The 14258-nt window shown below is 40.8% G+C and overlaps 1 protein-coding gene across 1 annotated transcript; it reads left to right on the plus strand.

The window, feature by feature from the left end:
• The first annotated feature begins 1802 nt into the window (after nt 1-1802).
• On the plus strand, nt 1803-12426 carry Rnft1 (ring finger protein, transmembrane 1). The gene is made up of 9 exons (XM_031353172.1): nt 1803-1919; nt 3425-3872; nt 4024-4100; nt 6130-6230; nt 7515-7668; nt 8526-8684; nt 9906-9971; nt 10999-11100; nt 11679-12426. The coding sequence occupies exons 2-9, from the start codon at nt 3476-3478 to the stop codon at nt 11811-11813; spliced, it is 1191 nt and encodes a 396-aa protein (XP_031209032.1). The 5' UTR covers nt 1803-1919; nt 3425-3475; the 3' UTR covers nt 11814-12426.
• The last annotated feature ends 1832 nt before the right edge of the window (nt 12427-14258 follow it).

Consider the following 14258-nt stretch of genomic DNA (forward strand, 5'->3'; position numbering starts at 1 on the left):
TTCTAGGATTACAATCATGAGCCACTAATGCTTATCATACATTCCTTTTAGTTTAAAATAAAACCATTCATGTAGGATCTCTGCTGTGCACAAAACTGGCAATCTCAGTTGGCTCCCTGAAACCCAAGCAAAGGTAGGAGAGAAATTACCCACAAAACATCCTCTGGCTGTCAGACCAGTTCAGACACTACCTGTCACCATCATGCACAGGCACAAATAACATTTAAAAGTTAATAATACAATACTCATGGACTGGAATGGGAGAATCTATGCAAATGTCTCTGAAGATTCACTTGCAGTCTGGAGCATGGCCCTCAATCTTACATAACCAGGAAAGTAATTTGTGAAAAAGCTTGAAGCTCAAAGCCTTCTATTCAAAACTGAAAAGAGCCAGGCACGAGTGCACATGCCTATAATCCCAGCACTGAAGAAAATGAGGGTAGGATCATCAGGAGTTCCCTTCACATCAGGCTACCCTCCACTACAAAGCCAGTTCTAGGGCAGCCTGGGCTACATAAGACCAAGTCTTAAAAAAAAGAGGTGGGGGGCTGGCTAGTGTGCTGGTCACAGTGAGAAGCAGGTCCAAAAGAGGTTTGGGATTTTTCTAAGTGCTTTTTGACTTGAGAGAAATTTTAGTACAGTCTCAATGGCTGAGGCTAAAAACAGTGGATTCATTTATACTACTATGAAAGAAAGACAAAATTTCATGGCTAAGGAATCACACCAGAGGCTTTGACAAGGTATTTGAAAGGCTTAAATCAGGTAGAAAGACAAAATATTAACCAGTTGCTGGACATTTAACTCAGAAGTGTGTGCAAAAAGCTAAGTGTGTGCAAAACGCCAGAACTTTGCTTGGTCACTTCAGCCTCCGAATACTTAATTTCAAGAATCATAGGATCCTGTTTTACATATGAAATCCTAGATTTTGCAGAACTAATTTTTTTGTTTGTTTTTGTTTTTGTTATATATATATTTTCCCCTTAGTAGCCTTTATTTTAGAAGTTGAGTTCACTGTTCGCCAACACGGGTTTTTTTTTTTTTTTGGTTTTTCGAGACAGGGTTTCTCTGTAGCCCTGGCTGTCCTGGAACTCACTGTGTAGACCAGGTTGGCCTCGAACTCAGAAATCCCGCCTGCCTCTGCCTCCCAAGTGCTGGGATTAAAGGCATGCGCCACCACCGCCCGGCTACACGGGGTTTCTTAAATTTACTTCCACAGCCCTCACAAACTTCCCGGCGCTTCTGATATCCAGTTCTGGCATCAGGTTCTGGCACGAACTAGGGCGCACTGTTCAACTTCAGGCTTGGAACCGGAATCCAGGTCACACAACCTTTCGCCCAGGCAGCCCAGCGGGTCTGGCGTAGCTAACAGCCGGCTCCCCGGACGCAGCTTGCTGCCAAGCAGGTTCCTGGACCTACCCATTCTCAACCTCAAGTACTGGAGGACTCCGAAGCGTGTGACTGATCACTAAGGCACGCAAGACCTGACAGCCACGCACACTTAATTAGCACACACATCCGCCACTAGGCCACTTTGATAACATCACCAACAGGGCCACAGGGCGGGCCTACGACGTTCAGGGCGGGCCTTAGAAGCGCCCTCCTCCTCCTCCGGGTGAAGGCGGGGCTAGGTGCTCGGGGCGGGGCCTAAAGGTTCTCTTCTCGGCCCGGGGAGGGCGGGGCCGGGATGAGCGCGGGGCGGGGCCTAGCAGCGCCCGCCTCCAGCCGGCGAGGGCGTGGCCCGGCGAAGGCGGGCCGCGCGTGACGACGTCTAAGGAGCGCGCGCGCCGCCGCGGGGCCGGGCCGAGCGCTGCTAGTGCTGGTGGTGTCCGAGGCTGGAGGCTTGGCGAGAAGGGCTTGTGGCCGCGTGTCGGGCTTTTGGTACTGTGGCTGCCGAGGCCGTCCGCTCCTGGTCATGAGAGGTCAGGCCTGGGGAAGGGGGTGAAGCGGAGGGTTTCCGGGGAGAAGAGCCGAAGCTCGGACGTGGGTGGAGAACTCTGTCCTCGCGGATTCCGGAAGAGTTGGCGTTTACTTTTCTTTCTCCTTTCCCCCTTTTCTTGTTTATGTATGAAGGAGGGCAGGTTTTGTGTTTCTCTTTTAATGGCAGAGACACAGAGTGTCCTGTCCCAAGTCGCTCTTCAGAGAGTGAGGCGATAGAGCCGCCGTGGCTTCCGAGCCTCTTCGAAACGTCACACAGTAACTGCACGGTTTCTGCCAGCCTCCGCCGCAGCTAGCTCCATCGCGGGGGGTGGGGGGGGGGCGGGGACGGGAGAGGCCCGGCGGTGGGCTCTGCGTTTCGTCCGGCGACCGCGCGACTCTGGCACCCTGGTCCGAGATCCACACTGGATCACAGAGCGATCTTGCCCTGCCTACAAGCCTCTCTTCTGACACCCCTAACCAAGCCACACTGCCGATGGTGGAATTTTTATTTGGGGAGACTAACTCCTTATTTAGACCCAAACATCACTTAGCAATCACATGGTGACTCCCCCTAAGGGCCCCCTTTCAAAGGTGTTTGACTAACATTCTTTTGGAAGGAGAAGCAATATTCTCGGTAGCACCATTAATTACTGAAAGCCTTAGTTTTGTGGAAGCTGTTTCAGCATAAAATGAAGTGTTTATTGTCTTTGTTGATGCTTAATTAAGGCACTGATTTTTTCCTTCTAAACATTAATCAATTTATATAAAAAAAAAATCTATTGGCCTGGCAGTGGTGGCGCTTGCCTTTAATTCCAGCACTTGGAAGGCAGAGGCAGGTGGATTTCTGAGTTCAAGGCCAGCCTGGTCTACAAAGCGAGTTCCAGGACCGCCAGAGCTACACATAGAAACCCTGTCTCGAAAAACAACAACAGCAACACAAATCTATTTATTTATTATTTATTTAAGTATATTTATTTAAGTGTGTGTGTGTCGGAGGACTTATGGGAGTCAGTTCATTCCTTCCACAATATGGGTTTAGGGGATTTAACTCAAATTAACGGTCTTGACTTACCCAGCCATCTCACCCACCCTTAGCAAACTTCTTAATGTGGGCTCTGCCTCGGAGTACATGTACCTACTTATTCAGGATGAGTCCTGCTATTCATAGTGGTATCTGTTGGGCACCCCTTCTTTGACTGTTTGCTGATGCCTTTTGGCATTCGAAAAATTTAGACATCTGCCGTTCAGAAGCAAATGTTCAATATTCTTTGTACTTTAAGTAAACCCCCAAGGTTCAAAACTATTGGTTTGCCATTTGGACTTCTGGGTTGGGGTGGAGCAGGGCATTAGAGCTTTGGCAGTAGCAAAGATTGAAGGAGTGCTAGAGGACCTGAAAATTGTCTGCAACTGTTCACTGCCCCTTTAGTGAACAAAAGACACCTAAGGAACCGATGCACTGCTTGTGATTAACTTAGAATGCTTTCTGCTCTTTGATTTTACTTTTAAGGAGAAAGAGTCCTGAAGCAAAGACATTTTAGAGAAAAAATACTCAAGGGCCATGCAAGCCAGCTGTAACCAACTGCATGATCCTCCAGGCACTGCACATGATGAAGATGCTGCAGTGTCCCCGTGTGTTCATTCAAGATTGACAGAAGGTTCCCTTCACCCTGGAGATGTACATATCCAAATAAACTCCGGACCAAAAGAATATTCTGAAAATCCAAGCTCTAGAAATACAAGGTCAGGTGTCTGTACCTGTGCCCATGGATGTGTGCATAGTCGTTTCCGGAGTTACTCCCACAGTGAAGCAAGGCCACCTGATGACTTTGCCACGGAGTCTGGGGAAAATGGAAGTGGCTCCTTCTCAGAATTCCGCTATCTCTTCAAGTGGTTGCAAAAAAGTCTTCCTTATATTTTGATTCTGGGTATTAAACTTGTTATGCAGCATATAACAGGTAGGAAATAAAACTGCTGAATTCAGTTTCCCCTTTTATTGATAATTTTAACATTTTGGTTGCTAGCTTTTAAAAATTATATTATTAGCATATATAATCTTGTTGGTTCTTTTTCTTTTCTTTCAATTAACTAGAACTTATTTTCTAACAGGAATTTCTCTTGGAATTGGGCTGCTAACAACTTTTATGTATGCAAACAAAAGCATTGTAAATCAGGTTTTTCTAAGAGTAAGTATAACAAGCAACTAAATTATTAACTGTTTCTCTCTACAGAACTAGAGATAACTTTGAGAGAAATACAAGTTATTTTCCAGAGGACTAGGAAACAACAGGATACGTTGTGATGTCTACCACAGGCTTTGTTTTATTTTCTAAATGACTTGGAATAAGTTCCCTGTCCTAATGCTTAGTTATCTCACCTTACTTAGTGGTTTGGTTCCTAAAAAAAAAAACCAAAAACCTAGACAAGAGGATTAAGAGACTTGGACCACACTGTGTGATCTAGTTTGGCAAGGACCTTTGTACTTTTGAGTTAATTATACAGAGTAGTATAATGTCATTTTTAAAAGTTAGTTGATGCATTGTAAGATTGCCAATAAATAAAAGCGAGCACTGAATAAACGGGCATTGTTGTTCTAGGTGTCTGTTTGATACAGGATTTCACTATGACTTTCTGGTTGGCTTGGAACTCACTGTGTAGACCAGGCTGGCCCCAAACTCAAGAGATTTATCTACCTCCTGACTGCTAGGTTTAAAGGCATGCCCTATCACAAATGGCAGATGTCTCTTATTTAAAAAGAATAACCTCAAGAAGTTTTTCTAGTTATGTGAAAAGTTTTAATCATCTGAATCATTAGAAAAAGGTCAAAGATCTATGAAATTTCACCATAAGAGGGGTAGTGTTTGGGAATTTATAGCATATTAACAAAAATTTTAGTGCATAGTTCAAAACTAGCATAGGTTAATGCTGGGCATAGTGGTATGTGCTTATAATCCCAACACTGAGGCTGCTGAGGCAGGAGAGTGCCATGAAATCAGAGCCAGTCTGGAATATTATAGTGAGTACCAGGCCATCTTCTGCCACAGAGTAAGACCCTCTCTTAAAAACAACAAAAATATTAGTACCAGATTGACTTCTTTAACACTGGAAATTTTGCCCATATATAATGAGGTGTCTTTAAGTTGTTTTCTGTCTGCCTTATCCACATAGCCCAGTGGCATTCTTTTTTTTTTTTTTTAAAGATTTATTTATTTATTTATTTCATGTATATGAGTATACACTGTAGCTGTACAGATAGTTGTGAGCCTTCATCTGGTTGTTGGGAATTGACTTTTAGAACCTCTTCTTGCTCAGGGTGGCCCTGTTCACTCAGGCCCAAAGATTTATTTATTATTATATATAAGTACACTGTAGTTGTCTTCAGACACACCAGAAGAGGGCATCATATCTCATCATATCTCATTGCTGGTTGTGAGCCACCATGTGGTTGCTGGGATTTGAACTCACACCCTTCAGAAGAGCAGTCGGTGCTCTTACCCGCTGAGCCATCTCATCAGCCCCAGAAGCATTCTTATATAGTATTTTTAGTGTGCCAGTGTTTTGACTTGGTGGTGAAGTCACATGTGGAAGTTTTCACTTTCAGGTTATGGATTAGGATGCTCAACTGTAAAACTTTCAATTAAACTAGTAATAAAAACTTGAATTTTAAAGATCAAAATTACTGCAGATTTATGAACTGATTTAATTTTTTAAATATAAAATTTTTTAAATTTCTGTTTTGTGGAAGAGGAAAAAAAATTGCTGCAGAGGAAAAGATTGCTTTGGGCATGTCCTTTATGTCAGTGTGGAGATTGGTCTCTTGGACTCCCAGGTCTTGTATTTTTTAATTTTTTATGGAGGTGATGGTCTGAAACAGGGTCTCTCTACACAGCCCTGCCCCTCTTGGAACTCTGTGTAGCTCAGGCTGACTTCAAACTCACAGAGATCTGCCTGGCTCTGCTTCCCTAGTGCTGGAATTAAAGGTGTGTGCCACCATGCCCAGCATTTTAAAATTTTGCTCAGAGTTATGTTTTGTTAATTAAGTATTAACAACAGTGGTTGTGATAATGAACAACTTAGAATGTTTTTTATTCTTAATAAAATACAGGCTACCTGCTAAGTTAATACATTGATCATTAAATTAAAAATGCTATTTAATATTACTTAAAATTCTAACCTAACACAACACAGTAAATTACAGAATTGTGTCTTTTTTAGGAACGGTCATCAAAGCTCTGCTGTGCTTGGTTACTGGTGTTCCTGGCAGGTTCTTCCGTCCTTTTATATTACACCTTTCATTCTCAGTCACTTCACTACAGGTAATCAGAGATCCTAGTATATGTCTGTTTTTTTTATCATTTATTCTACAGCACTTTGTGTATATCCTATTTGCATGTAATACTAGAGTTTTTTTTAATTGTCTCCTTTTATGATTGACAGGTGTGACTTACAGATTTGTATCCCTAATACCATAGCACATAGCATGTGCTCAATAAGTACTTTTTGATAAGTGGATTTCTGTTGAATCAGTTTTTTTGTTTTTGAAGTAGGATCTCACTGTCCAGGGTGCCAACTTGCATTCCTCCTGCTTCAATCTCTTGAGTGCTAGAAATATAGGTTATGTGCCACTCACCAGTTTTAATCAGTGTTTATTAGTGACAGGTGGTTATTACCAAACTTTTGTTTCTAAAAATGAATCAGGGTGGGCGGTGGTGGCGCATGCCTTTGATCCCAGTACTTGGTAGGCAGAGGCAGGCGGATTTCTGAGTTCGAGGCCAGCCTGGTCTACAGAGTGAGTTCCAGGACAGCCAGGGCTACACAGAGAAACCCTGTCTCAAAAAACCGGAAAAAAAAAAGTATGAAAAAAAATGAATCAGTAAAACACGTTAACATGCATCTCCATGCCAGGTATTCTGACTTTTTAGTTTTAATCAGATAATTAGAAGGCCTGGTTTTGGCAGCATTGATAGGGACAAATCTGGGCTGTAATGAGAGGTAGAGTGGGTGTGAGACAGGAATGACATGGAACCTGAGAAGATAGGGCCATGGTCAAGAGCACCTCACCTGCTACTTTCCAGAGGACACGCTAGGTCCAGGGGGCTGATGCTCTCTGCTGACTCCACAGGCAACTGCACTCAGACGTGCACATACTGTCTTTCACCACACAGAGACACAGCATTTTAAATTTGGCGGTATCAGAATATATATGTTTGATACTTAATCACCAGACTAGATATATATGTTTGATACTTAAAAATTACAAGACTGGCTGTGTATAGCCTGTAAACCCAATGAGGTCAGCATAGGAGAAAGAACACATGGAACAAAAGGGGCTCATGGTACTGTACAGAACCAGCCAGGGTAAGGAAGTTTAGGTGAAGGCCTAGCTGGACATAAAAAGAGGAGACATCTCTGACTTAGTAGAGCTACTGTAGAAGTGTATTGTTAGATGCCTGGAAAGAACAGGCTAGGGGTATAGTTCAGTGCTAGAGCTCTGAACTATCTCATGAAATACGTAAAATACTGCAGCAAACTTAAAACCTTTACCAATACTTTACATTTGTATGTTGCCTTAATAAATGCTTATGTTTTTATCTTGGTAGCTTAATTTTCTTAAATCCTACACTCAAACAGTTGAACTTCTGGGAAGTTCTTTGGATTGTTGGAATTACAGACTTCATTCTGAAATTCTTTTTCATGGGTTTAAAATGCCTGATTTTACTGGTGCCTTCTTTCATCATGCCTTTTAAATCAAAGGTAAGAAACTAACTAATGCTCTTGGGAATGATGTTAGCAAAACCTCTGAATGCTAGCTAGTTTTCATTTACATGTTTCTCAGTTTAGAGGCCAGAAGAGGGCATCAGATCCCCTGGATCTGGAGTTTGTAAGCTGCCATGTGACTGTTGGAAACCTAGCTCAGGTCCTCTGGAAGAGCAAGTACTCTAATTGCAGAGCCTCTCTTCCACACCTAAATAACCTAATTTTTATTACTTCTGCCTGGCAACCACTTGCTCAAGTACTTCAACTGAAAATATTAACTTAATTGGCTAAAATAAGAATTATATTTCCTTCAAAATAATTGAAAACTCAGTTTTCACATCATATATCAAAAAATTCTAGATTTGTACTTCTGCTTTTCTCCAAGGCATTGCCAATTGATAAATGACTAGGTAAGCAGTTAGTCAGTCCGTGGCTTAGTGAGATAAGGTTTCACTCTACGGCCTGAGCTGCTCACTGCAATCCTGCTACCATAGCCTCCCAAATGCTGGCTACAAATGTGAGTTCCCATACCCAGCTTATAAATTAAGACATTTCTTTCACATTTATTATTTTGCATGTACCTCTCTACCATATGGGTTCAGAAAGTGAACTAAGGTCATTACCCATACCCACTGGGTCATTTCACTGGGCCAACATCAAGCCAAGCCAAGCTATGTAATGACAATGGTATGTGATAGCTAAGTTGAATTTCTGTTAATCATAATTCTGAAGTACAATTTCAGTTTTTGTGATTAGTGCATTGTATACTTATGATGTTATCCTTCCGGTAGTGTCTATGCTATGTGTTTAATACCTTGGGTAGCTGAGTTTTTTCTTTTTCCTTCCATTTTTAGGGATATTGGTACATGCTTTTAGAAGAATTGTGTCAGTATTACCGAATTTTTGTTCCCATACCAGTTTGGTTTCGGTACCTTATAAGCTACGGGGAGTTTGGTAATGTAACTACATGGAGTCTTGGGATATTGCTGGCTTTACTCTACCTCATACTAAAAGTAAGTAACATTAACTTTGGTAAAGTGATTGCTATAATAATTTCTGGCTTTACATTAATAGTAAGCTGCCTCTTAATCTTCATATCACTAATTGAAAGTAATGGCAGACTCTTACCTATTTAGAAAGTAGAGCTGACATACACCTGTAATCCTAGTTAGAGAGGCAGGAAATCATGAGATTGCCAGCATTGGCAACCAGGAAGATCACCTCAGTAAAGACAGTGATCAAGAAAGAGTAGAAGGAACCTAATGGTCTGGGGGAGTGGGGACTACATTGGTTCTTGTGTTGCTCAGGATGCCTTGGCCTCCTAAGTACCTGCCACCATACATACATGTGATGTCCAAGGAAGATTAAGTAGAAAAGACACTAACCTCACAGTACCATTTGTAACACTGTTCTCAAACCAGAGGACTTTCTTCTCTTCACTTTATGCCTGATCCCTTCAATGTAGCATTTTATTATTTTAAGAGTGAGAGAGAGCGCATTCAAGTGAGTGCGAGAGCATGTGTGTGTGTGTGTGTGTGTGTGTGTGTGTGTGTTTTGGGGTGTTGATATAGGATCTTACTTAGCTCTGGTTGTCCTCGAACTTGTTACATAGACCAATGAAGCTTGTTTTCTGAAACATGGTTTCTCTATGTAGCCCTGGATCTCACTCTGTAGACCAGGCTGGCCTCCAACTCAGAGATCTGCTTGCCTTTGCTGCCTGAGTGCCAGGATCAAAGGTGTATGCCACCACCACCCCACAATACTTTCAAATCTAAATGCCAAGGGTATTTGAATTAAATGAAGCTGATGCCTCCCCCACCCCTCCCTCTTTATTGCAACTGTGTGTGAGTGTTTTCCCTGTATTTATGTTTGTATATCACATGAGTGCAGTCTAGGAAGCCCAGACAGGGTGGCATCCTCTGGGAATGGAGTTAGAGATGGCTGGTTGAGCCTCTATATGGGTGCTAGGGATGGAATGGAACAGCAGCCAGTGCTCTTATCTGCTAGCCTGCTGCATTGTCTTTGATATAGGTTTATTTGTCTTAAACTGTAGCTGTAGGTTAAGAGGTGGCTCAGATCTATGCACTACCTTTAATAAGCTTGAAATAAATTTATAATGGACAACTAGTATGACATAATGAACATTAGGTTAGGTGGGAATTGAATTTTACCTTTGGTCTTTAAATTTAGCATATAAAGGTTTTGAATTAATAAACCATCTCTTTCTCTTTTAGCTTTTGGATTTTTTTGGACATTTGAGAACTTTCAGACAGGTCTTACGAGTATTTTTTACACGGCCAGTAAGTACTTTTTATCAGTTAAGGGAAATACTTCGATCTTGTTTCATCCTTATTTTCCCTAGTAGTGTTACAAATAGAAATTCATACGCTGTTCCTCTTCTACTTTGAGATTATTTTCTAATATTTTGGCACTTGGGGCTGTAATGACTTAGAAGTTTGAATTCCATCAGCAGTCTCTTAAGTTTCACTGCCCACCAGTTGCTTCAGTGCTTCTGTACTGGATTGTCTCTTGCCTTTGCATTCCCTTTGTCATTTTGGATCTGGGTAGACATTTAGATATCCTGTGAAAGGAAGCACAAAAGCAAATCCATTGGACATCTTTTAGGATTTACAAACACTTTAAAAACCTTGTCATGGAGCCGGGCAGTGGTGCCTTTAATCTCGGCACTTTGGGAGGCAGAGGCAGGCAGATTTCTGAGTGCGAGGACAGCCTGGTCTACAGAGTGAGTTCCAGGACAGCCAGGGCTACACAGAGAAACCCTGTCTCGAAAAAACCAAAAAGAAAAGAAAAAAGAAAGCACCTTGAGTGCATATACATATGTTCATCAACCTTATGAACCAAATGGAAGTGACCATAAGGTTGAATCCTCACTTAAAGGACTTTCATTTTAGCTTTTGTTAGCCCATCATAACTAGAACCTGTCTTTTTTTCAGTTTCCATGAAGCCCTCAGGTGTTGTTCACTACCTTCCCCCTTCATGATTTCAATGCTTCAGAAAACTTTGGTTGTTCCTAACTGTTGTGTATGGATAATGATTAAACCCTGTTGGCTTTAGTAAAAAAGTCAAGATCTTAGAGCTTAAACTATTCTTAGGACTTTAGAATGAATCCTATCTTAGAATGTTTAATGTCTGGGCTACTAAATCAAACTCCAGCGTGGAACACAACCTTATTTTTTTATTGAAATAGTTCTAGGGATTGAGCCCTGGGCCTCAAACGTGCTACCACTGAGTCATATCCCAGACCAGTATGTATTTCAAAGCTAAACTCTCCACAGGGATTACTTTTAACAGAATTTTTCTTTATAGAGTTATGGAGTGCCTGCCAGCAAGAGACAGTGTTCAGATATGGATGGTATTTGTTCAATATGTCAAGCTGAATTTCAGAAGCCAGTTCTTCTCTTTTGTCAGGTGAGATTTCTAAACAAATTATATATAGCATTTTTCAGATTTGTTAAAATCACATTATGCTTGTTATATAGTAGTGAAAGTAATATTTAATGGAAGCTTGTATTCCAGGCAAATGCTGTTAACTTGTTCAGGACAGAAGGGATATAGTAGGTAGGCTGTCTAAATTATGGCCCTTAGGTTCTGATGACTTTTGTGCAGAGGAGCATAAGAAAAGGGAGGGGGTAATTTGGTCAACTACATAGATACAAAAGCAGTTGGCAGATAGGCTCCATTTCTAACTGGACACTAGTCTTGCTCAGCAGTAGCAGTTGTTAATAAATGTGTAAGGCTCCTTGCCATATTTCATAGTAACTGCCAGTAAGTTACCATTAAACAATTAAGTGATCATACTTAAAAGGCAGCACCCAGAAAAAAAGTTAAGTAGAATCAGAGCACTTGTACTGGCTCAGCCATTAAAAAAGTCATTTTCATATTTGTAAACTGCTGGGACTGATGTTTTCTGAAATACTTTATAACTTTAAAGAATGTGACCTTCTATTGTGTCATTGTGTAAGATCTGCTTCTTCATTCCCTTACAGCATATATTCTGTGAAGAATGTATTACCTTATGGTTTAACAGAGAGAAAACATGTCCACTGTGCAGAACTGTGATTTCAGAACATATAAACAAATGGAAAGATGGAGCCACTTCATCTCATCTTCAGATGTACTAAGTTGTACAAACTATTGAGGCCTCAAGACACTCATTTTATCTGGTTTGGTAACTATTGATGAAGGCGTCATGTTTGGTCTAGAAAATAACTGTTTTCCAGGAATAGAAAGATGGCTTTAGGATATCACGAGATGTTTATAGTTCAGCTTTTCAAAAGTTTAAGTGCAAGATCCCTGCATTTTTAAACTATATATTCATTCACCTTAATAAATATGCAACATTTATTCCACTTATTTGACAGATAATTGCAGTGTTAAATTGGAAATGTGGTTTCTTATCAATAATATCAAAACAGCAATTAGGAACTAGAACTAGCCATTTTAAAGGGGTTCAGGTACTGTTTCCTGACATGGTTTTCAGAATAAAGATTTTACATAGTATTTTAAGATATATAGTATCTGAAACAATGTTCAGACTTTTATAATTCCCATTCTAAAAATACTTAAAGTTTTCATAAAATTGTATTTTTAAATGAAAGTTCTAAATGCTATATTTTACCTATAACAATCACATTTTCTAAGTGAAGATTTACTGAGGATGATATATTTTAATACTGTATTATGCTCTATAATATGACCAGTAATCAGTGAGAATAAATGATTTAGATTCTTTCACCTGGTGGACCAGTTATGTCCTCCTTGCCATTAGTTGTCTTGTGTTTTGTGTAGTACTACCTACTAGCTTGAAATAACAATTAAAATGATCTGAATGTGGGCTGGGGATGTAGCTCACAAGTTTTATTTACAATCACCATCCATTGAGATATGAAAGCTTGCGCTCAAGGCTGTGGTGGAGTGCCTGCTTAGTGTGCACTGTGTCCTGGCTGAATTCCACATCGAGGAGAAAGGGGGAAAACAGCAACTTTCACTCAGGGGAAGCCAGAACATGTGGTGCTAGTCATCTCCAGGTGATTTCTGCAAGAAGAAAAGGTAATGGAGCACTTTATCTTTCCTCATGTTTTCCCTGAAGAATCTGAAATCTTTACCATGACTAAAGGGCCGCTACTGCTAAGTTAAGGCTTCTACTTATCATCAGTAACAAGGAAATGAAAGTGGGAAGGAGAAATTGAGACAAAAACAAATTTGCAGTGTAAGACAGGCTAAACTGGGGTTCTAGAGATGGCTCAGCAGATTAGAACGTGTGCTGCTCTTCCAGGACAAGAGTTTATGCTGAATGCTGGGATTAAAGCTGAATGCTGGGATTAAAGGAGTGTGCCACCACCACCTGACTAAAATTAAATTCTAAAGACAGACTAAACCAGCACATGGTTTAATAAGGATAGTGACCAAGTGCCATGGGTGAAATGTCTGCATAGCTACTACCTATATTGTCAGAGGTACGGGGAAACTGTAATACACTGAACCAGATAAATGCCACATAACTTTTTCTTTCACGCTATATATGTGTATAGTGTGTGTGTACACATAAATGTAGTCTATTACACACACACACCTTGCCTAATGAGAATCACTGCTAAGTACATTAAATGACCTTGCTGGCATCATGGTGAAGCTAAGTTGTAGTAGATGTACAAAGAATGAATGACAGAAAGCAATTTGTGATTAAAATTTGGCTGTGAAAGTCAGCTGAAATGACTTCCTATTCAAAACTGTTACACTCGGCTCTCTTAGCACACTCATCAGTTTCTTACCTAATAGCTGTTCAGGCAGCTTGGTTTTTTAATATGATTAAATAACAAAGGGAGTTTGTAGAAGACTAAGGTGTTTTTTTTCAGAAGGGTATCACTTAAAAATAGAAAATGGGCAGTAAGTAGTAGCAAATATTTTAATCCCAGCACTTAAAAGGCAGAAGCAGGTGGACCTGAGTTTGATGCCCACCTGGTCTGCAGAGTGAGTTACAGGACAGGAAGGGATATAGAGAGAAACCCTGCCTTGCAGGGGTACAGGAGCGGGAAGTGTGATAGAACTAGTGCAGTGTGCAAAGGCACTTGTTGCCACACAGGATGACTCAAGTTTGGTTCCTAGAACATGAAGAAGTGAGCCAACTCCTGCGAGTTGTTCTCTGACCTCACACACATAGGGATGCATGTACACACATGACAGACTATTTTAAATTGAAAAAAACCTCAGATCTCTTGAGTTCAAGGACAGCTTGGTCTACATACATAGTAAGTTCCAGACCACCTAGGGCTACATAAAGAGATCTTGTCACCAAAAATATCAAAAACCAAAACAACAACAACAACAAAAAAAACAAAGTGTAATAAGGTTGTGATACTCATTATCAGTAATAAACTGAAGCATTTCTCTTGCTTCTGTCTTCTTTGCTTTCACCTCAAAGGAAGAGGATTAATTTTGTGAATTCAGATTGTGCTCTATAAACAATTACTGTACCAGCATTAAGAAATGCTGCTAGAGGATAGAGCAATGGCTCAGCAAGGAAGAACACTATTCTTACAGAGGCCTGGGATTGAATCCCATTACCC

Source organism: Mastomys coucha, unplaced genomic scaffold (genome assembly GCF_008632895.1).
Source record: "Mastomys coucha isolate ucsf_1 unplaced genomic scaffold, UCSF_Mcou_1 pScaffold5, whole genome shotgun sequence".
Taxonomy (NCBI): Eukaryota; Metazoa; Chordata; class Mammalia; order Rodentia; family Muridae; genus Mastomys; species Mastomys coucha.